This window comes from Piliocolobus tephrosceles, chromosome X (genome assembly GCF_002776525.5).
Source record: "Piliocolobus tephrosceles isolate RC106 chromosome X, ASM277652v3, whole genome shotgun sequence".
Taxonomy (NCBI): domain Eukaryota; kingdom Metazoa; phylum Chordata; class Mammalia; order Primates; family Cercopithecidae; genus Piliocolobus; species Piliocolobus tephrosceles.
This window is the reverse complement of record NC_045455.1, coordinates 72,568,119-72,594,904: the sequence shown is the minus strand read 5'-3', so window position 1 is coordinate 72,594,904 and position 26,786 is coordinate 72,568,119. Positions and strand designations below refer to the sequence as shown.

The 26,786-nt window shown below is 44.7% G+C and overlaps 1 protein-coding gene across 4 annotated transcripts; it reads left to right on the top strand.

Moving 5' to 3' along the window:
• The first annotated feature begins 2,403 nt into the window (after positions 1 to 2,403).
• SERP2 (stress associated endoplasmic reticulum protein family member 2) lies at positions 2,404 to 26,039 on the top strand. Of its 4 annotated transcripts, XM_023187373.2 has the most exons (6): positions 2,404 to 2,638; positions 2,878 to 2,988; positions 8,428 to 8,500; positions 19,025 to 19,247; positions 21,989 to 22,098; positions 25,597 to 26,039. In XM_023187373.2, the coding sequence occupies exons 2-6, from the start codon at positions 2,905 to 2,907 to the stop codon at positions 25,635 to 25,637; spliced, it is 531 nt and encodes a 176-aa protein (XP_023043141.1). In that variant the 5' UTR covers positions 2,404 to 2,638; positions 2,878 to 2,904; the 3' UTR covers positions 25,638 to 26,039. The 4 variants fall into 4 exon arrangements, with proteins under 4 accessions (XP_023043141.1, XP_023043145.1, XP_023043142.1 ...); XM_023187374.1 differs by lacking the exon at positions 2,404 to 2,638 and having other exon boundaries at positions 2,709 to 2,988; positions 19,055 to 19,247; XM_023187377.3 differs by lacking the exons at positions 19,025 to 19,247; positions 21,989 to 22,098 and having other exon boundaries at positions 2,536 to 2,638.
• Positions 26,040 to 26,786: the final 747 nt, after the last annotated feature.

The window sequence follows — 26,786 nt, the reverse complement described above, 5'->3', positions numbered from 1 at the left end:
TTCCATATCCTCTCTGGGCACGCCACTCTCTAGGAACCTGATGTTCTGCTCTCCAGAACTCAACAAACCCTGTCCTCTGGGCTTTTATACAGGCTTCATTGCATATGTCTGATTGATTACATCATTGGTCATTGGTGTTCAACTTCACCTTCAGTTCCTCTCCTCTCTGTGGAGGTTTGGGGGGAGGGGGTGGGACTAAAAGTCCCAACCTTCTAATCCTGCCTTGATCTTTCTGGTGACCAGCCCCCATCCTGAAGCTATCTAGGGGCTCCAAGTCACCAACCATCTTATTAGCATACAAAAGGTATTTTAATCACTCTGGAAATTCCAAGGAATTTAAGAGCTTTAGGTCAGGAAACAGGGACTACAATCAAATATATATTTCACAATAGCACACACAGATGTACCTGCACAAGTACATACTGATCTATGTACAGGGATATTCACTGAAGCATTGTTGGCAACCACACAAAAAAAAAACTGGAAATAATCATCCATGGTTATATCAGTTCAATATATTACTGTATAATCATACTATGAGATGTGATGCAACTACAAGAAAGATCATATACAAGTGATATGATAATGTTGATACATTAAATTAGAAGAGTATGTGGCAGAACAATTTGCATACTACTATTCCATTTTTTTATAAGGGAATATACAAATAGTCTTGTATATGTATAGAAAGCACTGGAAGGGCAACCTAGGAACTGTGGGAACTTTTTGGGGAGGGTGGCAAGGAAAGAGAGACCTTTATTTTTCATTTTCTATCCTATTTCTGTTTGACTATTTGCTGTGTGTATGCAGTCTATTCATAATTAAAACAAACTAATTTAAAATGATGGAAAAGTGAAGCATAGCAGGAAAAAGTAGTCAAGGGTAAAGAAAATTTTTCCCCAAAAGCTCAGTTAAGAACACTTCTTAACTGTACTCAGTGAATGTGAAGACCCAAAGAGAAAACAGTCTCTGTATCTTTTCCTTACTGTTGCTCAGAGCTAGGCCTCTACTTACCTGGTGAGGACCCAGGTCGGTCTCCTGCCCTGGCATTTGGACATGATCTGAGAGGAGTGAGTCAGGTAAAGGAACCTTCTGGACCACAGACAACAGCCAGGCTCAGCAGGGATCACTGAGGTAGGAATCCCCCCACCCAACCCCCTAAAAAAGAGCCAGCAGTTATTAAAAACATGGGACTAGAGCGGGGCAGACTGGGTTTATGGGTCTGTTCCTACGGTGGTGATGCTAACTTAACTGTTAGGCCATGGAAGCTTGTTTCAAATTAATTGGCCTGCAGAGTAGGAAAAAAAAAAAAAATGACCCTACTAATGATCCTAGGTAATTCTGTCTTCTAGGTTACAGCAAGCAGCCCCCAGAATGGCCTTTATTGAAGCCTGAGTGACAAGAAGCCTGTAGCGGGGTGAGGGGGACCTGCTTGGAGAAAGGCCCCAAAGGAGAGGGGCTCTCCCTAACTCTCCAATGACATGGGAAAATTTTACTCATACAAAATTCCCGGGAAACCCAGCCACCCACCCACTGCAAGAGAAGGCCTAGAGATGCAGAGGCCAGAGCCAGCCTCAGGCCACAGCTCTTCTTCCCCATGCTGGGGGTGCTGCCGCTTGCCTTCACCCCGACCCTGTATCCCCACTTTCCACTGCCCCGGATCGCCCAGGCTGAATGTCCCCTCTTCTCCTCCACTCTTTTGAGCTTCTAAGAGCTAACGCCAATGTGTTCAGCATATGGAAAAGTGAGGAACTGAACCCCTTCCACCCCTACCTCCCTAGGCAACCTGTAGAGCTCTTGAGCCCTAATACCAGTGTCTGGGAGGTGCGTAAACGCTTCCATTTTTATCCTTCCACTGCAGAAAATGCCCGGTTTATTCTGGGAGACACTCAGACCCCTCGGGACAAGGGTGGCTAGAGAGAGGTCCAAGCTGCCCTGGGTGAGTGGGGAGTCAAGGCAGGCCAAAGCTTCAGATTTAGACAGTAACCACCAAATTCGACCTGGGCTGCAGGTCCAAGGCCTTTTCCTCTTTCCTGCATGCTCCGCTCTGCCGCTGGCCCATCTTCCAATGTAACCTCTACAACCACCAAAGCAAAAAGGCCTGTCCCAACTCCATCCTCACGGCTCGATCCCCAACCCTCTGAGGATCCCGCATGTCTCCTCTATTTTACAAAGCAGCCCTCCTTGCAGCCCTCACGAAAAGTTCTGCAGTGGGGTCCCCCAGCGCGGGGCCCTTCCCCAGATCCTTAAAGAGAAAGTTCGTTTGGTGGGCCATACCCGGGCAGCGCGGGCCCTGCCCTGGCCTGGTTCTACTTGTGTTCTGAAGTCCCTGACCACCGCCTTGAGTCCAGACCTCGTCCAGGGGGCGGCGGTGCAGGGGAGACCGCACGGCCTGGCCTGAAGTGCGGCCGCCCCCATCCCTTCCCCGAGCCTGGGGTGGGTCCCCGGCCGACACACTCAGGAGGGGCCGCGCCCCCGTCCCCTACGCGCTCACAAACGCCTTGGTCGCCCGAACCTTCGGCCCCGCAGCGTTCGGCTGCAGGACGGCGACACTGCAGGGCCCCAGCTCTGCGCGCTGCGCTCCGGCCCGTCGGCGCGGGAGGACGCGCGGCGGCGCCTGCCTCGGTGGCCGCGCGGGGTAGGTAGTTGCGGGGACCGGAAGGATGGCGAGGAAGTCGGAGAGGGTTTCCTGAGATGAGAGATTACTTCCGTCCGGGCTGCGGCCTCTCTCTGGAGCCGGCTCGCTGGGGCTCGGGGAGCGGGGTGCGCGGGGCTCCCGGCCGCGCCTTGCCACCTGCAGCGCCCGGGTGGGCCGCGGGGGCCTCGGCGGGACGCGCTCGGCCCTGTCGCAGGAGCTAACGTGGGGGATCCTTGTAGGTGGGAGCATTTCAGAGAGCCCAAGCCATGGTGGCCAAACAGCGGATCCGGATGGCTAACGAGAAGCACAGCAAAAACATCACCCAGAGGGGGAACGTAGCCAAAACCCTGGTAAGGCGGGGTCGGCGCCGGCCGGGCAGAGCCGGGCAGCCGGGCAGGGTGGGGGCTGAGGTGGGGGCGGGGCCGGGCGGGTAGCGGCGCAGGGTCCGGCCTCCCTGCTCCCGGCCCGCCCCTTCTGCGGGGTCCTGCAGAGTGTGGGCTGAGAGCTGGGCTCAGGGCGGCGCGGTCCGCTTGGCGTCCTCGTGGGCGGAGAGGGCCCTGGTTGGTCGTGGCCCCTCTGGGAGTGGCCGCCTGGCTACCAGGGAGGTGCAGAGGAGACCTCCTCCCCGCCGGGAGACAGCTGAGCCTTGTCCCAGGGAAAGATGGAAAGCCTCATCCTTAGAAGCCAGTGAGTCAAATGCCTGACACAGAGCCTGGAACCTAGTATGTTCTCCACCGTTTGTTGAATGACTGAATGAATGAATCAATGGTTACATGGAGGCCACTTTTCATCTCCTCCTCCCAGACTCCACTCCTGTTTTCCCTCCCCAACAGACTTGCACCCGGATCAGGTTTCTTTCCAGACCCTTTGTTAGGGTTTCCATGGAGATGTTGAAAGGGCTCAAAATGGGGAGTGAGATTTGGACCCACATTCTCTCCAGCCTCCTTTTTCCCTTTTACCTCTCTTCCAGTGAAACCTCCCTCAGCCCCTAGGCTAAAGTCTAAGGGCAGCATTACTATTCCTTCCACTCGGTGAATTCAGACTCATTCTAATGGTGTAACTTTAGAGACCAGTTTATTGTCAGGCGTTCGGTGGCCCTAGAACTGTAAATTGAAAGTTTGTAACTGGACTTTTGAGTAAAACCTGTGCCTTACACTCAGGAGTTTCTTTTAGCAAAGCAGATTATCTTCAACAGAAAATGCAAGGCCTGTGACTTTGGACATTCAGAGGCATGAGTCGCATGGGTAGTTTGGCGAAGTTGGTCTCCAAGTATATGAGCAAAGGCGCCTGGGATCTGTTACCCCATACAGTTAAGTGGAAATCCAGCTGACGCTTGGAGTTTGGCTGGGAAAGCTTGCAGATTTGATGAATCAATTCCTTTTAGCCAAAGAAACTATACTGGTTTGATTAACTAAGCAAAAAGCTAGATCTGTAATCACCACGCCAGAATTCTTGCAAAACCGAGCAATATTATGGTAGAGAAACTCTAGGATCAAACTCAACTCTACTCAGAGCTTTATACACAACTCTAGACCTAAGTAATCCTTAAAATTCTCTCATTTAGGAATTAGATCACTTAGCTGTGATTAGGGCAGCAAATGTCAAGATGCCATCAAATTGGAACCATTTTGTCACATTGATTTATGTTTTCCCTATTTTTCCTGAGAAAAATAAAATGGCTGCCCAGGTTGACATTGAGAAGCAGCTTATAATTGATGTTAAGGCATGCAGGGTTTTATATCCCTGAGAGATCAATCCTTCCTTCTCAAGGGGTCAGACCTGCTAACTGACACGGTGAAAAATAACTAGTCATGTGGCTCTTTTTCATGAACTAAAAAAACAGTTCAGTTGTCAGATCTCAGTTGACAGCTTATCTGATTACAAAAGTAAGAAGAAAACAAGAACTAATTTCTAAGGCTGTTTTATCCATTAGGTTCTGTAGACTCAGTGTCTGCCACCTCAAGTTCTTCCAAAAGACTAGAAAACGTTTGGGACCCAGACAAAAATTATTGGCTCCAAAATAAAAGAAGAAAATGGAGAAATTGGGAAAACACTGTTTAAATACATAGAAAAGGTACCAGTCACCTGCCATTCAACTCAATGTCCAGAGCTACATTTAAATTATATTTAATGTTCAGTATGAGTTCATTTTAATATGCTCTGATATGTCATGGGATGGCCCCCAAGAAACTCTCATAGTGCCTTGCACCTATAAGAGTTTTTAAATGGCCCGGCTAAATTTGTAATGAAAGGTTTCCAGACCAAGTCGCAATCAATGTTTGCTTTGCATTGGTTGGGGGGATTTTGGTTAACTTTATTGTAAATAGATTATTATCCAATAGAAAAATGAAATTTTCTTTCAAGGAGAAACTTGATAAATCCTAAATCTCATTTTCTTAATTACAAGTCAAATATGATTATACTTTGTTAAAAGTAACTTGCAAAAGATCACTATTCAGGATGAAATTCATTAAACGGGAACATATGTATAGATTCCAACTGAAAATTCAGACTAATTATTCAGAAATAAACTTCTTTAATTGTATGCAGATGCTTCAGTATTTTATTATTAGCTAGTAGCTTACGGATAAATTAATATTATTCTCCCAGATAGCAGACTAATCCAAGAAACAAGGCCAGGCACGGTGACTCATGCCTGTAATCCCAGCACTTTGGGAGGCCGAGGTGGACGGATCACCTGAGGTCAGGAGTTCGAAACCAGCCTGGCTGACATGGTGCAACCCTGTCTCTACTAAAAATACAAAAATTAGCCAGGCATGGTAGCAGGTGCCTGTAATCCCAGCTACTCAGGAGGCTGAGGCACGAGAATCGCTTGAACCCAGGAGGCCGAGGTTGCAGTTAGCCAAGATCGTGCCACTGCACTCCAGCCTGGGTGACAGGGCAAGACTCCACCAAAAAAAAAAAAAAAAAAAGAAAGAAAGAAACAGAGAAATGGAATAATCATTTTGTGATTATACAGTAGTAACTTCTCCAGAATGAAGGGAGAATTTAAATTTCAGAGTTCTGAGTTACCCTACTGGTATCTTAATCACAGGGAAAGCCATTCCCTGACATTTTTGGAGCCTCAAGAAGTAGCAAACTCATGTTTGGAATAAACCATGTCATTTGCAGAACTGCTACTAGTTTTCCCCACCTTTTCCAGCCATAGAGTCAGGTTTATGTGAATTGTCCCAATGGGATTGTTCTGGGCACCCCTTCTAAAAAGCGGTCACCCAAAGCTGTCAAAAAAAGATATATGGGTACTCTGATCAGCCAAAGTCCCCAAATAATGTTGATTCCCTGGAGAATGTCATCCAAAAGGTTTTTGTGTTATATGCTGCAAGCTCTACATGCTGATCATCTGTTTTTTCTGCATATGAAAAATAAAGGACTCTATTTGGTATCTGTCCTGGGCAAATAATTCATTATAGGCTCCTGAATTCACTTATTAGCTTTGCTGGAAATAGAGATAAAATGAATTTTTTTATATAGCATTAGTGGCACAACAGCAACAGAATAGATTTCTGGACAACTGTGACAAGTTCCTGGGTAGGTGGTGGAAGAGGGTGGGAAGGGCGAATGTCACACTTTGTTCAGGTAGCTTTATGAACGTTGTTTACCGGATCTGATCTTGGCCTGGCCTTAAGGGCCCAAAAATGGCATGGTTACCTTATACAATTATTAAAGACTGATTTTGTCCTCATCTGATTAAGAGCAGCCACTGATTCCTCTGCACTGTGATTTGCCGGCATGTAAGTGGTGGTAGATACAGGCTTAGTCAAAGACAGAGAAGTGAATGTCTTAATCCTTAGTCAAAGTCTACCTGCAGTTGACACTTTAATCCGTATTTCTCGTGTAGGAGAGATACAGGGATAATCCTACACCAATTACGAAGTATTACTAAAAAGACAATATCCTTCCTAGAACCTGCGTTTACTCTGCCTAACCTAAGAAATCTTATTTAATGAAACTTTTATGTTTATTTGTTCTTCAATGAATGTTTATTATCTCCTATGTTTAACTTCGGTGCCAGACATTTCTATACATTACTACATGAACAAGACATAGTCCCTGCCCTTGTGGGGTCTACAGTCTCACAGAGAGACAGATATTAAACACACTATCACAGGAATAAATATAGACCTACAAACTGTGGCACATGTTATCAAGAAAAAGTATATGGCCATACAAGTGACAAGTAGACCCAAGTGAGGTAAAAGAGAAGGGCTCTTTGGTAAGCTGAAAACTAAAGAACTGTTGCCTTTATCTATGATAAAATAAATTCCTTTTTTAGATGAGAAAGCAGTTTATATTTACATTAGCCTAGAACTTAATTTTGTATCTAAATACAGCACATCATAGATTTTGCAGTTTTAATATATGATAAATTTTCTAGGAAAGCAACTGCAATGAAAATCAGAAGAAGATTATCCTTTTTTAAAGAAATTTTTGTTAGAAACATTACTAAAACTTGTTCAACATTTCAAAAACTTACATCCTTGATGATAGCACCACTCATTTTTTTTTGAAACACTATTACATACCTTCAGTCTGAATGTCAAGCTGTCATATGTGTATGGATATGAACATACTTTTTAGCCCATATTTTACAATGTTGAATATAATGTTTAAATGTCAACAACATTTAACTGAAATCTGGAATTGGGTTTTATGATATCAACCACAAATCAATACTTGTGAACGTTCCACTCTACCAACACGTTTTTCTTTGTGTGTTTTACCTGTGAATTCTTTAATGTATATTGAATGCAGCCTATTTTTCAAGCTAATCAGAAAATAATTAGTGAGTTATTTGGGTTTTTTTTTTTTCAGTCTCCTATTCTATTTGAGAAGTTTACTTCTTTTCTGATGCATCTCTCAGAAAATATTTGTTGTTCTGATTGATTTGGGTTTAAGGACCAAGTCCCACCTGCACATAGACCTGGAGGTGTTTTGTCTGTGCTTTTGGTTTGAAAAAAGCAGGAGGTCTGTAAGGCTTCATTCGTGCAGTTTTGACAGTCACCTTCTGCTTGCCAGAGAATTCAGAGACCTCTCCCAATTGCAAGCTTTATTAAAGCTTAGGAGTTTTATTACAAAATACTGCTTCACTCATAACCATTCACAATCGCTGTGGTGCTTCTATTGTTCCAAGGATTTCCACTGTACTGACTTCCTAATTTGGGGGTATGTAAAAGGTTTTGAGAAAATGTCTGTGGTATGTATGGGGGTATGTAAAAGGTTTTGAGAAAATTCCTGCTTGGAATTCACAGATGCAGAAACTAAATATCGAATCTGTTAATGGAAAACACCCAGCCTTTGTAATGAGGCAGACCTACATTTGGATCCCAGCTCTTGCTCAAGTTAACAAACTTTGAACCTCAGTTTCTCACCTCCAGAATGGAAATAATAATACTTGCCAGAAATAATGAATGCAGACTGCCTAGTATAGTGCCTGGCACACAGCATACCTTCAGCAGATGCAAAGTTATTATTAATATCATTTTGGTTCCTAAATCACCATATTGGTTTATGTATTCATACCATATCTGTCCCCAGTTACAGTTCACTGAGTTACAGGGATGTTAATAAGGTTATTGATGAATTTTTGCAGACCTACCTTAATCCTTTTAATGGACTTCATCCATCTATATCTGTCCACTGAGGGATTGAAACCAAGTCTGTCTCATTCACAGTAGAATCCCTAGCACCTAGCACAATGCCTAGTGATACTCAAAGAAATGTTTTTTGAGTCAATGAACCTAATCTTACTTTTTCCCATTCCCTTTTAGAGGCCGCAAGAGGAGAAGTATCCTGTGGGACCATGGCTGTTGGCACTGTTTGTTTTTGTTGTCTGTGGCTCAGGTATGGGAGTTTCACTGAACTTATATCCCATGTTCTCCGCTGGACTTTGAAAAACATGTTTTCTTCACAAAGCAAATAGATGAAAAACATATTGGTCTGAGATTCAAGTTTACGACTGCCTTAAACCTTAATCTTAATGGGTTTTGATTTAGTTTCTATTCCAAATATAGGTAGAGACAGAATTGATACACTATCAAATCCTAATCATAAAATGATTACACTGAGTAAAGTGGCTGTATACACTGTAGAGTTCAGTAAAGTCTTTTTGTGCAGACATAGCCTTAAAAGGGCATTAGAACAGAAGGTGAAACACCTGTCTGCTTGTGATAAATCCACATTCCAGAGAAAGGGAGAGGCCTTATGCCTTACGAGAAAGTTCTCCAGAACTCCTAGATACAACTGAGCCTTTGACCCAAGGCTTAAGGTATGGGTCACCTGATACTGTAAGGTGGCAAGTTGAGAGCTTTGCTTACACACATGCAGATACACACACACACACACACACACACAAATGCAGGGAAGATGAGCAGAAGCATTGTACCATTGTTTCTAGTTACATGCTGAACTAGCCTTGACATGGTTCCTGATCCCCATATGTTGGGTCTCAGAAATCCTTGTGAGTGGAGGTCACTTCTTCTAACCACACAGCATATGCCTTTAGGGATTCCCACCCTCCATCAGCTCACTGTTACTGAGGGCAGGAAGGCAGGACATCCACATCTTCCTGCTCAGGCTTAGGCCTCCCAGCAAGACAGCCTCTGCCCCAGTGACAGGAGAAGCCCATGACTAAAGATGAATCATGCATTCAAACCTAAAATCATGAAAATTAAAAAAAAATTTAAGATGGATCAGTTCCTTTTATCTTCAAGAGACCACTCTTCCAAAGAAGTAGAAACTCTTAGGAGGAAAGAAGGATCCAAAGTACTTGGCGTTATTGTTGCTTGTGGCTCAAATATTTGAAAGATGATTTGTCATTCCAAGATGAGAAAATCTTCCAAAGAAACACAGTTCTACTCTATTCCCAAAGAAGTATCCTTAAGGACGTCTTTTAAACAACTGTTTATCCAATCCCTGTTTGAATACTTCTGAGGATAGGGTGCCCACTTCTTCAAAAGCCCATTCCATTTCTGCACAGCTGGAATTCTACTAGAAATGTCTCTCCTGTTTTAAATTACGCTATGCTCCTTCTCAGTTGTTCAGATTTTAATTCCTAGGATAACACAGAATAGACTCGTTCTTCTCTAAGCACCTTGAATCATCAGATATTTTAAAGATGACTGCCTGGTGACTTCTTCTGCAAATTCCCTAATTCTCTCAACCTTGCCTCATAAGATGTGGTTTCTAGACTCCTCTTCTGGATCTGCTCAATGGCTTTCTTAAAGTATAGCATCTGGCAGTGCATGCCTGTAATCCCAGTTACTCGGGAGGCAGAGATTGCCATGAGCCAGGGATCGCGCTACACACACGGTGGCTCACACCTGTAATCCCAGCACTTTGGGAGGCTGAGGCAGGGAGGATCATGAGGTCTGGAGTTCAAGATCATCCTGGCCAACATGGTGAAACCCCGTCTCTACTAAAAATACAAAAAATGAGCTGGGCGTAGTGGCACATGCCTGTAATCCCAGCTACTCAGGAGGCTGAGGCAGGAGAATCTCTTGAACCACTGAGTTGGAGCTTGCAATGAGCCGCGATCACACCACTGCACTCCGTCCTGGGCGACCGAGCGAGACTTCGTCTCAATTGAAAAAAAAAAAGTGTAGCATGTACAACTGCAGAAGGTGGTCTAGAAGCAGTGCGACTACCACAGAGGCAGTAGGATTGTCACTGCTCTTGATTTTGCTCACCACTCTGCCTCTATTAATGTGACCCAGCCTTGCAGTTACTTTTTAACAGTTGCAGCACATCCTTGACTCACTTCTAGCTGATGGCCAGCCAGGTGCCACCCAGCTCTTCCTTACATAAACTTCCTACAACCCTGGAGACACATCACATACCCCTTTATCCCAAAGTCTCTTCTGTCTCCATCACGTATTATTTTATTTTACTCATGGCCCTCATCGGCAGTTGCAGTTATTTAGTTTACTTACTTATGTTCATTTCCCTCCAGTAGGATATAAGCTCAGGGGAGGCAGTGTTTATTTTTCATTTAATTTGTAGGTCCTAGTTTAGTATTTAGCACATAGCATTCAGGATGGACGGATGGATGGATGGATAGATAAAGCCAGATATTCCTCATACTGTAGATATCTAGTTGACCTTTTTTGAGACCTAATATAAAACTTTATTACTTTTTTTATTCTCAAAGAAGAATGATTACTTCTATTAAAATTTCATTGTTGGTTATCATTTATCTTTTAATGCCATGTCCATAAAGTTCAGAAACATAGATGAACATGTATAATAAATGAATTATTACATTATAACATATAATATGGTCAGTGACATTACATGAGATATTCGTGTATTGTCCTTCATTAGTAATGCATAAGTCCAAGCACCGTGCAAAATTGCAATGAATATGGTACATTAATGCAGTATTTCCATCAATACCTACATATTCATCTGTGATGCATTGCCTCAGATGATCTGTCTCTGGTATTCAACTAAGAACAAAATGAAAACAAAGCTATGCCTTTATCATACCACAGGAAAATCAAGATAATAAACGTGTACAAAAAAGCTAGCTATGTTTTCAGGCTGTATGACCAGTCTGTAGATTATCAGACCTTGAACTTTGAGCCTCTCATCTACTTACCCTTTTCTCTCAACGTTATGGTCTCTGGAAGTATATTATTCTTCCAAGTCACTGATAAAAGTCTAGACTTGGAGAAACACACAGAACACAATTAGAGATAACCTCTTTCAGGTTGACTTTGAGCCTCTAAGCAAAACTCATTCAAGCAATCATTGTGTCTTGAGGGCCCCCTCTGTGCCTGGCACTGTGCTGAGCTTTGGAAATACAATCCCGCTTGGGTGCTTGCAGGCATTGGGAGAGGCAGATAAGGAAACTGTCAGTTGCAGCCCAGGGAAAGCACACTGCGATAGTGACAGCAGAGTTTACAGGGTGCTTGGCCAGCGTGGATAAGGAACTTCTAAATCGTACTCAGCAGAAGAGAAAGTTTCCAAGGGGAGGTGCTGTTTGAGCGGAGTCTTGAAGAACAGACAGCCAGACAAAGGGTGTAAGGAAGGTGACTCTGCATGGGAACACTATGTGGCGGTGGCATGGTGGCTTCAGACAATGTGCTGGGCTCAAGAATAGAAGGTGCTCAGAATGGCCGAAGCCTACTCTCAGGCATCCCTGAGCCCAGTGACCATGCCACCTGTATTGTCAAGGGTCCAAGTAGATAAAGATGTATATAGGTTTCACGATACACTGTGGCCTTCTCCAGTCTGCCCCCTTAGGCAGCCTATAAGCGAGAAAGCCAGTAGAGTCATTTGGCCTGGCTTATTCCTCTCAAACCCATGCCAACTCTCAAAACCCATCTCTTCCTTTTTGAAGGGCTTAAAAAACTATTATATGGCCTAAACTTTTGCCTAGCTTACCAGCCCATACAGGAGGACCTGTATCTTTCCCTCTTGGGTAAATTGGGACATTTGCTAACAAGCATCTTTTGGAACTCTCCTGGTCTCCAGTGGTTTCCCAGGGATTAAGTACGTTAGCTCTGCCTCTCTGGAGGTTTGTGCAGGGCCATGGGATGTGAGCCTGCAGGGCCTGGAGATTTGGATGAAAGGGCCTGAGAGGACCCACTCTTATTGCGATACCACAGCCCCTGCCCTTAGTGCCTAGGGCTCTTTTTGTTTTGTTTTGTTTGTTTTTTTGAGACAGAGTCTCACTCTCACCAGGCTGGAGTGCAGTGGCGTAATCTTGGCCCACTGCCACCTCCACCTCCCAGGTTCAAGCGATTCTCCTGCCTCAGCCTCCTGAGTAGCTGAAACTACAGGCGCCCGCCACCATGCCCAGCTAATTTTTTTTATTTTTTATTTTTTTTTTTTTTCAGTAGGGACGGGGTTTCACCATGTTGGCCAGGATGGTCTTGATCTCTTGAGCTCATGATCTGCCTGCCTAGGCCTCCCAGAGTGCTAGGATTACAGGCATGAGCCACTGCGCCCAGCTGCCCAGGGCTCTTTTAATGATGCTGATTGAAAGCTTTCTGGTTATAAATCCATTTTGCTTTTATGGAGAGGTTAGACATGAAACGAGACTTGAGCCATCTTACTTTCTCTGTCTTCTGTTAACATGCTATCATGATCCCTAAGCAATGGGCCTCATGCCTTTTTTAATCATAACTAAAAATAATCACCACCACCATTTTTTTTTTCTTGCCAACTTTAGCAATTTTTTTGTAAGCCTCAGCTCAAGTCGGGCACAGTTCTCACAGAAATGTGTCACTCTTCTCAGCTTGTCCTTGGTACCGTGCCCTTCCTTCTATCTTTGTACACGTCCCTTTCTAAACAGAACATGTCATGAGAAACACAATAGCTCCTTTAGATCCATCCCTGTTGCCACTTCTCTGGGATTAGTCACGATTCATTTCATCTTGCAGAGCCGACTATTCCCTCTTGAGTTTCTCCCATTTTAGGGTCACAGGCCGTAAGTGCCTACCCATCTTTTCTCTACGTTTAAAAGAATGTGCAGTCCTCAAGTCTAGCCCATTTGTCAGCTGCTTTGCTTTAGGTAATGAGCTTTCTGGTGGGTGCTAGGATAGTTGAAGCCCTCATCAGTGGTCTGTCTCACTTCTGTTCCAGCTTTGTAATCTGAAATAGGAAAATTCCCTACATCTCACGTCTGCCTAGCTGTTTGCAGTATGCACACCTGCACCTGCACACCTGCTTCTGGCCTGCAACACTCAGGTCAAATGCACTGGGGTGTCTTGTAGGATGTCCACATCTCTGCAGACAGGCCCTTTTCCTATTCCTTTCTATTAGCTCTCCTTTGAACAAGATACACCCCTATGCCAGGCTCAAGTTCCATTTCACCAAGTTCCAGTGGGACCTTGGAGGTCATATGGCCTTTCTTTGAGTTCATGTGGTTGGTTACTCTTATTTTGTATGTTTTTATACAGATGCTAAGGAAAAAGGCGAAATCTTCTAATATTAATAAAGGCGTTGATCATTTATGTGAGTCTCTTGAAAGTCTCACTTGCTTTCATTACCTTACTCTATTAACCCACTTTTCTCATTGATGATTGGTTGGGCGAAGTGCTCTTTTTAGAAATAGTGCCAATGTACCTAGGGTAAATAAATATTCAGGTCAAGCAGACAGTAACGAATGCACATTTTATCTGTTTTTCTGGCTGTCTTCTGGGAAAGAGTTAGGACTGGTAAGAAGCTGGCATTTAAGTATGTGCTTACTTATTGGTCACCCTTTCTCCATTTTATGTGGAAAAACAGCTTAACAAGCCTGTAAAAAGTCTACAGGACCCCTTTCTTATAGAGAGTCGGGGGTCACTGCGATCACTTGCCTCCTGTTTCTCAGCTTCTCTTCTGTGGCTTCCTCCTCCTCTGAATGTGCTTTTCATGCCTGCTATCCTAGTAAGAGCAAGATAATGAAAAGGAAGGAATGAGGACTGGGAGAGTAGTGAAGGGACACAGTCCAGGCACCTAGAGACCCCTGGCATAAACACGCACTCAGGGAGTGCCCCCCCTCATTGCAAAGCCAGATGGGAGCAACAGACCTCCTGGAGCTGCCCCACGCTCCCACCCAGATCCGAGCGCAGCCCAGCCCTGTTCTGTCTTAGGCACTTGGTGGAAACCTCTAATACATTGCCCTGGTGAGAGGGAGTTTGAGGAGGTTATCTAAATACACCCTCTTCAGAATAAGCAAATTTCTACTTTCCATGATTGCAAAAGTTCTCTTAGGCAAGGGACTGCTTTGAAAACTGACCAGTTGGCACTCAGAATAGGAGGCCTCTGAAGGGAGGATAGTTTCAGGATCTGCCAGATGTCAGCTCCGAGCCTAGATTGACTTTTGTCAGCTGAATGACCTTGGACACGGTATTTACTCTTGGTATTGATTCCCTTATCAAGAAAATGGGGATAATGAGCAGCCCTCCCAAGGTATCCTGGCATTGAGTGGCTCTGGGGATCTAAGTGCAGGCCCATAGCAAGCTCAAAGCCTGCAGCTACAGTCACTACCACCTCTGTCCTTGTAACCCTCATGGGAAACAGTGGTACCACGGGACTCTCGGTTGTGCTGTGGGGTGCTTCAACTCGCACACACCTTTCATCCTTCCAGGCTGTACATTCAGTTGCAGACTCGACTTCTCACATGGGTCTCAGTCTCTCAGCAAGCCATGGGCCCTGCCTCTTCACTCCACAGATGAGTGGGAGCAATGTAAGTGATAGCACTTTGGGTGCATGAGACTGTTTTCCCACATGATAAAGCGTCAAGTCTTCCCCATGGAGGGAGAAGGAACACCAACACGCAGACCACAATCAGTGAAAAGCAGTTTGTCCTTTAATTTGAGTGTCAGGAAAAAAAAAATGTGAGTTTCATTTCCTTAAAGCAACCCCAATCCACCACTCTTTTGCTGTAAAAGTTATTTTTATGAGATACAAAAGCTTTGGGAATAGTATATTCTTCTGAGATGTGGTATTATCCAATTAGAACATCTCAGGGCTATATCTCGTTTCATTTTGTTTAATTTGATAACCAGTTTTTTTTTTTCTTTTTTGAGACAGAGTCTCACTGTTGCCCAGGTGGAGTGCACTGGCACCATCTTAGCTCACTGCAACCTCCGCCTCCTGGGTTCAAGTGATTCTCCTGTCTCAGTCTCCCAAGTAGCTGGGATTACAGGCATGCGCCACCATGCCCAGCTAATTTTTGTGTTTTTAGTAGAGACAGGGTTTCGCCCTGTTGTTGAGGCTGGTCCCAAACTCCTGACCTCAAGTGATCCGCCCTCCTCGGCCTCCCAAAGTGCTGGGATTACAGGTGTGAGCCACCACACCCAGACAGTTTTATTAATATATAGATTATGTAAGAAATCAAAAACCCATTTCTTAATCAATACCTGTTATGAGTCTGCTGAGATTATTAACCCAAATAGGCCATAAACTTCTTGTCAAACCTTAGCCTGGGATTTTGTTTTGCTTAAGCCTGTTTAACTGGCTGGATTTGTCTCTACTTGATCTACTAGGACCCGGATCAACATCGAAGGCCAAGGGATTTCAGTGCCTTCATAAGAGACTTTACCCTTTTTTTCTCTCCCCTTTTAATAAAAGTATTATCTTCCATTTCTTCAGGCAGTGGGGCCTCTTTCCAGGTAAGCAGCTCATCCTGGCTCTTCCAGTCCCGGGTTTTGAAACCTGCCTCTTTGGAGAGCTGTTTGAGAGCTTCTGAAGAATGCTTGCTTTTATCTCAAGACTCAGAGGCAAGCATTAGCTGGAACGTCTGTCTGAGACTGTTCCCCACAAAGATACTGTCACACAGATAGGTCAACTGCTATCTTCTCAAGGCACTTGCAGACTTGACACACTTCCCCAGCCCATTCATAGACCTAGTCACTGCTGTTTGTGCTCAGAGCCCTCTCCTCTGGGTGTTTTCTTTCCCTTTTGCCCCCAGCTCTTGCATGAGCCTTACTGAGAAGAACTCTCAGGCTATACCAATGCTTAGTGGGAAAGTGGGCTGCAGTTAATTGGTAATGTCTGCCCTGAACACGGTATGGCTGACAGCGCCACGTTCTCATCTTTGCTATCCTTAGCCTAAACTTTTTATAAGGTTATTGCCACAGTATTCACAAGATAACTGTCTTCGACATTTCTAACTTTCCTCTTTGACCAGAATGCCTCCTGGACTTGGTGAAATGAGGTCTTTTCCTTAATATGCTACCTGTTTGGGTAATTTTATTTAGAGTCAGCCCCTATACATGTTTCTTGTGGTCTTACAGTATTATTTACCCTTTCTGAGTTCTTGGGTGTGATACCCTACGTTGACAGGATGCAGTAATCTGAGATGGCACTCTTTGCAATGCCGTTGTATTTCTCTCTGTCCTGATGCCTCAGTGATAGTTTCAGGCAGCATCAATGGAGTCACCATCTAATTCCCATCATCCTTTGACTCTCAGAGAGAAACTCTTAAGTACCAACCATGCCCCAGTTCCCTCCCTCAGACTATTTCTTCCTCATGTATTCCTAATTTCAATTTTATTTCTCTTTCTCTGGCCAACCCTGATATTCATTTCCTAATGAGAGATTATGAGAATTTTAGTGGTGACTAAAGCCTGGCTATTCTTGAAACTGACAAATGTTTATTTCCCATCAAAGGGAAGCCTCTGGAGTAACAGGATTAACTAGTGACTGTTATTTTCTTCACTGTTTCCTATAGTTTCCAAATTTGTCAGTCAGCATATATTACGTTTATAAGCAGGAAAAAAATGTGTTTTAAAAAAAATCTAGACTAGTGGTTTTTGGTCTTTTTTTTTTTTTTAAAGCTGCAGAACTTTGTTCAAATCTCAGAGAGAAATCAATGAAAGAGCAGCTGTTCTGGTTGAAGTGAAGCCTGTGTATGTTTCTGTTTGCATTTGTGTGTGTGTTTGTATATGTGGGTTTTTTGTGTGTGTTTGTTTCTGTGTGTGTATTTTTGAATGTGTATGTATTAGTGTGTTCATGAATGTGTTCATATGTATATGCATGCGTATGCATGCTTGCATGTGTGTGTGTGTGTGTATAGTATACCCCCTATGTTGCTGGATATTATGATGCCTTTCAACAAAGAGCCTGCGAGGTTTATCAGGCACCATCCGTTGGGAGTCGCTCCGCAACTTTCTGGGCAGGGACATTCCTTTCATCTGTCAGTTAACAGGCGGCACTTTCCCCCTGTATTCTCCAGGGCCTCTGCCTGCTGCGTGGTGGGGGAGGGGAGAGAGATCATGTCACAGACAGGTCCTTTTTCAGGACAGCATTTTCAGAACAGATGTGAAGAAGTGATTCTCTGAGATGTCCTTGGGAGGGCCTGAATCCTCCCGTTCTCCCATCCTTGTGTTTTGGATGGTCCAGGTCTCTCCCTGTATGAATGTGCCGGAGGCCTCTCCATTTCTGGAAGGACCACACCCAAACTTTCCCCAGGACTGGCTGTTCTGTTAAGGACGGTGTGGAAGAAGAAAAGTACAAGTCACAAACATGCCAGGGACATATGAGAGGCCAGAGATATTCTTTTCAGTGTCTCTCTTCCCACTCCCTGTGTGGCCACCAGTTTTGTGGCAAACTGTCTTTGAGCCCAAAGGTTGAGGAGCCAGAATGGAGCCTTTTGCAACAACTAAGAAACATTTCTCTGTGAACTGTTAGCTGCTCTCTGAAATCCTTTGGGTACACAAAATTTGAGGAAGGTCTGTATTTTGTGGTGTACTGGGTGAAAGCCACCACCTTAGCATGTGCACATGCCATAGTGGGGAAGTTAACATGGTTGCTAAGAGCTACAGCTTCAGGGCCAGACTTTGTGGGTTTGAAACCACCTACTAGCTATGTAGCCTTGTCTAAGATACTTACACCGAATCTAAGCCTCAGTTCTTCTCTTCTTAAAAGAGAATGGTACTGGTTCCTAACTCCCGGGACCCTTAGGACTGTTAATCCCGAGGATGAACTGAGGCAATGCATGTGGAGTGTTTAGTGGAGTGAGAGTGTTGGCTTTATAAGTGTTTGCTGTTCTTGTAATTATGTTTATGGTCTGGCTCACACTGCCTTCCCACCTCTCATCTCCCTGGGAAGGTCCTCACCAAAGCTCTGAATGCTTAAGAGGGAAGAAATAAAATTTTGCCTATTTTGATAGCTTTGCTTTTTGATGGTGAGAAAATTTGTAGTGGGTGAACATAGCACTGAGATATTGAGGAACCTCCATGAGCCAAGACCAGCGGCCCCCTGGATAGGTGAAGGATAGGGTTTGTAAACCAGAGAGTCAGTGGTGTCACCTCTGCAGGGATAGCTAGAACTTCTCTAAGTCTAGAAAGAGTTATTTATAAACTAGCCCATGAGGGTGAGCAAGATCTGTTTGTACAACTGTTTTGGCTACCATTTATTGAGGACTGACTTCTTGTAATGCCAGGCCCTACACATACATCTTCTCCCCTGGTCACACAGTTCCTGCAAAGATGCCATTACACTCATTTTTCCAGATCACGAAACTGAGGCTCATAGAAGAAATTGGCCAATGTCCCATAGCTACAAAGTGAGAGAGCTAGTTCCCAAATCTAGTTCTTTCAGACTCTAAAACCCATCTGTTTTCCATTACCCTGCATTCCCTCTCTCTTACGGTTTCCCTGAAAGTTCTATGAAGCAAAAGTTTTCTACCAGTTTAGGCCTTTAGCATATGACTGTGTATTGAAAAACGCTCCTGCTAAAACATCCCCTATTTTTCCTGCCAAAAAAAGTGTGTTTTCCAGAGGTTCCTGATGTGCAGCCATCCTGGTTCTTGCTCCCAGATGGAGAAAGACCTGACCCAGCCACAGGCTACCTCTTGATTGGGCCACCGGTGTCCCCACTCACCCCCCGGACACTTGCTCCAGGACAGACTTGAATTCGCCATATTTGCAGGTCAACCACATAAACTGGCCTTTCCTGCAGACTGCCAGAACTTTCTCAAGACTGTAACATCCAGAGGGAGTCACCCCCACCCAGGACCGGCAAGTGGGATGTTTAAGGAACTGGCCGGCCCCGGACGAAAGACTGAGGCCATTCATCTGCTCTGGAGTTCATCCTCGGGATCTGAGAGGCACAGCCTGGAGAAGACACCGCATCAGCCATCGGCTCCCTTAAGGTGACCTGCGGCCTCCTTTGTGCCCTGGGGGCATTTGGGCCTGTGTAGAGGCTCTCTCTCAGAAGCTCTTTCTGCTATTTTAATGCGGATAGAAAGCTTTACATTCTTCGCTAATAACATCTGGGTTTTAATAGCATCTTGTTGCCCTCGCCTGTCTCTGGCATCTCTCTTTTTTCCCTCTTCTCCATCTCTAGAGAAGCCACCAGAAAATGGCATCTTGCTTTTGACTTTCTTTGTGCTGATTATTTTAGAGAACTTAATGATCCACTTTGCAATGTCTTGTCTCCTAACATTTCAGCTTGTTTCTCAGAGGGCCCATACTTTGCTTTCTACCAGCTCTTTCATCATTTTCATTTTCTTAAATGAAAAATAAGCAAAACGGTATGATTTCTACATTGTCTTCTTCTCCTAAAGGATATTCTTCTTCCAGCCTCTCTTAATCTCCCTTCTCAGCAACTCCCTTGATCTCCTTTATCATCAATTTATTGTCAATAAAAGTGGCTTTAGGAAGCATCCTGTTATCTGGCAGGGTTCCAGCTTTCTGACACTTTCCTGTGGGACCCACTTGTTATGTCATCCCTGTGTCCTTCTGGCACTCCCTCTTAGCTGGGGAGGGTCAGTCCCCAGGGTGAGAGGGGGTTGGGATGGCCCATTCTCAGGCCTTTAGAGGTTTATGGTCTTATACTTCCCCTTCGAAGACTGAGCTTTAGAGACATTTGGATCTAAAAGCAGCCATTTGATGCTGACTCTTTGGGTTTGCAGAGCAGTCATTTGAGGTTTTTAAAATTTATTTTCCTCTGTGCTTTTTGCAATCATTCACTTTTCAGTAATTCAATAATATTTACAGAAGACCTACTTTGTGCCATCCCTGGTCCCTGTTATCCTGGAGCTTGTAGTCTAATGGCAAAGAAAGATGAGTTAATCAAGTAATCACACCAAAACACTTTCAATTCAGCCATGAAACTGTACAGTTTCAGCCATGAAACTATGTAAAGGAGAGGCACATGGGGCTATGAAATCATATAATGCAAAGGACTGGTGTACTCTCAGGTAAGTGGTTCTCAAAGTGTGGTCCCTGGACTGGCATCTCAACATCCCCTGTGAACTTGTTAGAAACACAGATTTTCAGTCCCTTAACTCCAGGGCTTGGGGAGAAGGTGTCCAGCATTTGCGTTTTAAACTGTCCACAAGAGACTGTGATGTGTGCTCAAGTCTGAGAACCTCTGCTCCAGGTGATCAAAGAAGGCTTCTCTGAAGACATTAACATTTGGTTGATGAAGGAAAGTAGGGAATAGGGTAGGGTAGAAGTATTTCAGACAGAAAGAATGGCATGTGCAAAAGCCCTGTGATCTCACTCCTGTAATCCCAGCACTTTGGGAGGCCGAGGCGGATGGATCATGAGATCAAGAGATCAACACCATCCTGGCCAACACAGTGAAACCCTGTCTCTACTAAAAATACAAAAAAATTAGCTGGGTATGCTGGTGCGTGCCTGTAGTCCCAGCTATACAGGAGGCTGAGGCTGGAGAATCGCTTGAACCCGGAAGGCAGAAGTTGCAGTGAGCCGAGATCGTGCTACTGCACTCTAGGCTAGTGACAGAGCAAGACTCCATCTCAGAAAAAAAAAAAACAAAAAACAAAACAAAAAAAAGCCCTGTGGTGAGAACAGGGAGCTTTTGAAAACATGAGGGAGTGCCCCAAGCAAGGAGAAGAGTGATACAAGGTGAGTCTGACAGGTCTGGACAGGGGCCAGGATGTGCAGGTCATGGAGGCCTCATCAGGGATTGGGCAACGAGAAGCTTTTGATGTGCAGTAAACATGGGAGTGACAATATATTATTTGCTTTTATTGAAAGGATAATTCTAGCTACAGTATGGAGAAAGGATGGAAGAAGAACAAGAGTCGAGCACTGGGAGGGCCTCACTAGGGTCTTGGGGTGAATGGTGGTAACTTGGACTAGGGTGGCTTCTGAGGAATGGAAAGAAGGGTGCATAATCACAAGATTCCCAGGTAAAATCCACAGGTCTTGGTTATCAATTGGAAGTGTCAGAAAGGACTGTGGTGTTTTGAGTCTACATGCAAGATGGAATATAATGATGCCAGTTTTAGCAGTGGGACGAGATCATGAGAAGGTCCTGTTGAGTCCGAGGTACCTCTGAGCCACCCAGGTGCAAATATCAACTAGATAGTGGAAGGTGTGCTGGAGCTCAGAGAAGTCAGGGCTGGAGATACACATTTGTGCATCATCAACAGCTAGGTGGCAATTAAAACTGTGGGCTGGGAGGCATCGCCTAAGGAGGAAGAATGTAATGAGAAGAAAGCTAGTAACGTTCGTTGCAGAATGTCAGCGCCCATGTTTAATGGTCAAGTGGATTGTTTCCTCTAAAATAAGCTTAGAGGAAAGAGCCAAGAGAAGGAGGAAAACTAGAACCTAGAAGACCATGGTTTCACAGAGGCCGAGGGAAGAGAGTTTCCAACAGGAAGTGCCCAGCACGGGGTAAGGCAAGAGAAGGTGGAAGAACGCCTGTTACACTAAGCATTTGTGACTTTAGCAAAAGATGTTCAATGGAGGGAAGAGAGCAGAAGCTAAAATGAGGTGGATTGACACGAGAATAGCAGGTAAGAGAGTTCAGAAAGTGAGCATAGACAGCTCTTCAGAAATGGTTGTGAAGAGGAAGAGAGGGCCCTGTGGATGGGGATGAGGAGTCAGGCACATAGCTCTGGTGTGTTTGATTTTGCAGTGGGAGTGCTCCTAGCATGTTAAAGCCTAAAGACTTTGGTGAAAGGAGGAGGTTGAAAAAAGAGAAATGGGATCATCTAAGGTTACCAAGGGCCAGGATCCTTGACACAGGTAGGAGGATGCAGAGGCTTCATGGGTCTCGTAGCTCCTGCTCTCGCCTGGACTTTTCTGCACCTCTGGGACCTGCCCACGTCCTGATCGCCTGCCCTGGAATGCCTGCTGTCCCTCCCTTTCTTGGCATCTCTCCTCCCCGCTGTCTCGCCTGCCCACAGTTCCTCTTCTGCAGCCTGCTCTGCTGTTTTCTCAGCTTTGTTCACCCACTGTTAAGTTATTAACTTGTCAGGGTCTAGACTCCCCGCTTCCTTTCCCTCTTTTGAACTCACTGCTGGCTCCCTTCCCATTTGCCGCCTCAGAAAGTCAGCATTTGGAAGGCAGAGGTTACTCTGCAGGTCAGTATTGGCAGGTACACAGGATTACAGTTAATATAATTAGTATAAGATGTGTACGTTTTCTTAAAGACCATGATACAACTGAAAAAGAAATAATAAACACAACCATCTCTCTGTTATCTTGTGGAGGTAAATGGTGAACTTAAAAAATAGATTTTATTCAAAGTAGTGTCTCCAAGAAGGTTCATCTATGAACATGTTAAGGATCGCTGAACTCTTACACGTTAATTCATGGATTCAATTATGATCAGGAATGATCCTCAGTTTTTAAAGCAAACTCAAAGAACTAGGTATGTTGTTTTAACATCAGTGTCGCTGTTCTGAGACATACAAACTTTATCTTAGATTTTTTTTATTATTTTAATTTTTATTTTATTTTATTTTTTTGAGACAGTCGTGCTCTGTCGCCCAGGCTGGAGTGCAATGGTGCAATCTCGGCTCACTGCAACCTCCACCTCCCGGGTTCAAGCGATTCTCCTGCCTCCCAAGTAGCTGGCACCACCACACCCAGCTAATTTTGTACTTTTAGTACAGACGGGGTTTCACCATGTTGGCCAGGATGGTCTCCATCTTTTGACCTCGTGATCTGCCCACCTTGGCCTCCCAAAGTGCTGGGATTACAGGCATGAGCCACCGCACCTGCCCTGTCTTAGATTCTTTAGAGAGATTTGTAACAGTTCCTTAAAACAGAATTGCGTGGTTTCTTATTATTACCTATAACTTTTGAAGTTATGAATTAATTTAATATGGGGGCTATATGGACTAAGACATCGATGGTTTCCTGTTTGTTGACTTACATACTGCTGATAATTTTTTGTCTAAGGGCAAGAGTAAGTAAGAAGTAATATTTTTGAGCATCTACTTATGTCATCATATTTATTCCTTGCCATCCTTTGAGGTACTTGTTATCCACAGTTTTACAGGTAGAGAAAGTAGGCTCAGAACTGTGTAGTAATTTCCCAAAGTTCACAGCTTTGTAGGGTGGCAGATAGTGCTAAGCGCTGGTCTGCACGCTGGGACACGGAGAAGCAGCCGTTGTTGAAGTCATGGTAACAGTGATGATAGCAGTAGCTACCAGGCACCGAGTCCTCCATGTGTGAGGACCCTTCCTGTATGTCATGTGGTTTGATCCCTATGACAGCCCTGCAAGGGCCATGATCCTCATTTTACAGAACAGGAAGCAGCCTCAAAGAGGTTAATTATTTGTCCAGTCACACAGCTTTTCAGCAAAGGGCTGATATTCAACCCAATTCCATCTGATCCTAACTTTCTGCTCTTAAGTCAACTTGTTTGTCAGGATTAGCAATAGTTCCCTGATCACAAGAACAAAGTCTGAGGCATGGTAGATGTAATTTTTTTTTCTAATGTTGAATATACAGCTGCTTCCTGGCATTCCCATTGAGCCACAATACAGAATGTTTATCTAATTTTTACTCCTTATGAGCCTTGGTGGGGAGGAAAGGAACATCAGATATTTCTGCAAGCTTATAAATTGTTATAGGGTACTTTCTCTTCCATCTACCAACTGCCCCTGTTAAGACCCGCCCAAGAACCCAAACTTAGCTAAGAAAACATCTGAGCACATCCAGAATTAAATATCACAAGTTGTTGAACCAAACCTTCACCATATCTACAGATGAATCCCTGACACTCACATGGAGCTGATTTACTCTGATTTGACTCATAATTCTAACAGTTTCTGTTTTCAGCTTAGTCTATAGAAACAAAATAATAGTAGAGGGCCCACTGCAGATGGGTATAGTAATACCAGAGATGAGAAGAAAGAGATCCAAAAAATGATCAGAAGCAGAAATGAGAGCCCAGAAGTGCAGCTGACCAGAAGCATTTCAGTGTCAGATCAAACGCTGCCTCCTCTGTAGCCAGATCACAGCACATCTCATCAGTTACTGGTTTTCATTATGGTGACACTGAACATTCCTTGAAAGTTGGCATTGAAATATGTTGGTATCTATAATTCAGAAAGGTAGTGATGATGGGTGCAGTGGTTTTAGGGGAAAAAAGCCAAAAAATGCATTCATGTTTGTCTACCCTTAAAACCCAGCTGTCCAAGAACAATTCCCCAAGGTTCTGTGCATCGTTTCTCTTTGTATCCTCGAAGTGCAGTGTCTGATACATAGGATGTGCTCACTGATGCTGGATGATGAAACGTTGAATGACTTGTATCCTAGGGTTCTGGATAACTGTTTTACCGTGGATCCTGGATGTATTCCAGGATGACTTTATGAACGTGAGAAGGGGTAAGACCCCTGAGAGCTCAGTGTTTATTCTGTTTTTACACATGGTTAGATGCGATAATACCCACCCTCCTTAAAAAAAAAAAAAAATTCAATCCATGGTAGTTACTCTTATCATTACTGTCATCTTTGTCAACACTGACCAAGGTTGCTCACTGGGGAAGATGTGAAAAAGAAGTTGGGATCTTCCTCTCCTGGGACACGTTTGAAACCCAATAGCTGGAAGCAGGCCGAAGCTATGTTACCAGCTCTCATCCACGTGGGCAGGGGTCCCAGGAGTTCTCTGTGGGCTTACAGGCTACCCAGCCCCTTGACAACCCCAGGTTATTAAAGATTGAGCCCTGAATAAATCAGTGCCACTCTCCATGAGAGACAGCTGCCTTTCAGAGAGTTCCATGTAGTCGGAAGATACGCACGCATGGAGGGTTCTGGGCAGCCAGAGGCCGGGCCCCGTGGGCTGCTCAGAGCACCTGGTCTGCCTTCCCAGCACAGGGCTGATTGTTTTACAGGTCACAGCCATTTTGAAAAGGCAGACTCACTGACCTGTTTAATGAGTGCAGTTTCTGCACGAAAGCCCATATCCCTCTCCCAGGCAGCCCCAGAACTTTGCTGGGGAAGGGGGCCAAATCGCCTCTCAATGCCTGAGGGATTTCTGGCCTTAACTGCTGGTGGAATTAGCAGGAGTTATCTATAAATCCCTGAGGCATCCATCAGCCAACTGAGCGAGGCTGCCTTTTTAAAGAAGTTCACTGACCTCTTGTTAACTTAACTCCTTGTTAGGAAATATCTAATCAGCTGCGAGCTAACACGTCAGGGCCCAGGGGTCTGCAGCAGCCGGGCTCACTGTGGGCGGTTTCCAGCTGTGTGCAGTCTGGTGTCTGAGCTGTTGTGTTTTCCTCTTTCAGCTATCTTTCAGATCATTCAGAGCATAAGGATGGGCATGTGAGAAGGCCAGGGATTTGACACCACCTCCCTCCCACTGGAGAGGGGAGGACCACGGAAGCGGTCAGCCAGTTTCTGCGGGAAGCAAGCAGGCCACACGGAATAGAAAAAATCGCTCCCCCACTTGTTCCTTGATCACTTCATTGTGGATGTCAGACCAAATTGCCTTCTCACAGGACATCTTGGTGCATCCGTGTTCTCAAGCGGAAAGGACATTTTGTTTTTCTGTTGGCAGGATTAGTAGCCACGCGGGTCGTCCGCAGCAGTGCTGTCTTTTTGGCTTTTCCCTTGGTTTCACTAATGTGTGCATGTGGCCCTCTGAACGATCACTGGTTTACTTTCTATGGATACAATCTCTCCCCCATTGAGAATTGGTTTTACAAATAAATGCCTTCGTTCAACCTTATACCATGTGTGGGTTAGAGTGAGAAAACGAAAGTGAAGAAAATAGCAGAATAGCTCAAGGAAGGCTGGGAGGTGGAGAGACTTGGTTATGCAGTTGGAGGAGGGGCAGGGAATCTGTGGGAGGGGAACCAGAGCTAGATTTACTCAGCAGGTCCCTGGCCAGACCCTCAAGATCTTTGCCTGAATGAAGCCCTGGGCAGTTCTAATGACCTTGCATTTTCTACACATTTGATTCTTCTTCTTTTTTTTTTTTTCTCAATATTTTTATCTTGTCTTGTTTGTTCTTCTCTTTTTCAGTTCAGAAAAGGCATGTGCAATGTATGCGAAGGTCCGATTAGTCTTTATCTCCTCTGTAGTCTGCCTCGGAGCTTAGCACAGAGCAGACGTCCCAGGCCCCTTGGTGAGAACCATCCAACCCCAGGGCCCAGCCTCAGCCACTCCAGAGCTCTAGGTAAATCAGGAGCCTTGCAGCCCTCTAGGGGATCAGCTGGCGGAATAGGTGGGTGAGGCCCTCTCCCTGGCCAGCCTCCCCCACAGCGTCTCAAAGCATGGTGTTGCCAAAGGAAGTTACAGGGACAGCCACAGGATCACTGGTGGGATTAGAGGTGGTCACCCTGCAATAGGAAGCATGCTTTTGTTTTTATTAATTTCCATCTTTGCATTAGCAATTTTTTTCATTCATTAACTTCATGAGAGCTTTAACAAGGAAAGTGACAGACGTGACCAGCGTCTCTCTAGACCACTTTAC

Coding starts and splice junctions, on each gene's coding strand:
- SERP2 (XM_023187373.2), top strand. CDS start 2,905: ATGGTGGCCAAACAGCGGATCCGGATGGCTAACGAGAAGCACAGCAAA. Junction 19,248..21,988: donor CAGCCATCGGCTCCCTTAAG/GTGACCTGCGGC, acceptor TTGATTTTGCAG/TGGGAGTGCTCCTAGCATGT. Junction 22,099..25,596: donor GGCCAGGATCCTTGACACAG/GTAGGAGGATGC, acceptor TTCCTCTTTCAG/CTATCTTTCAGATCATTCAG.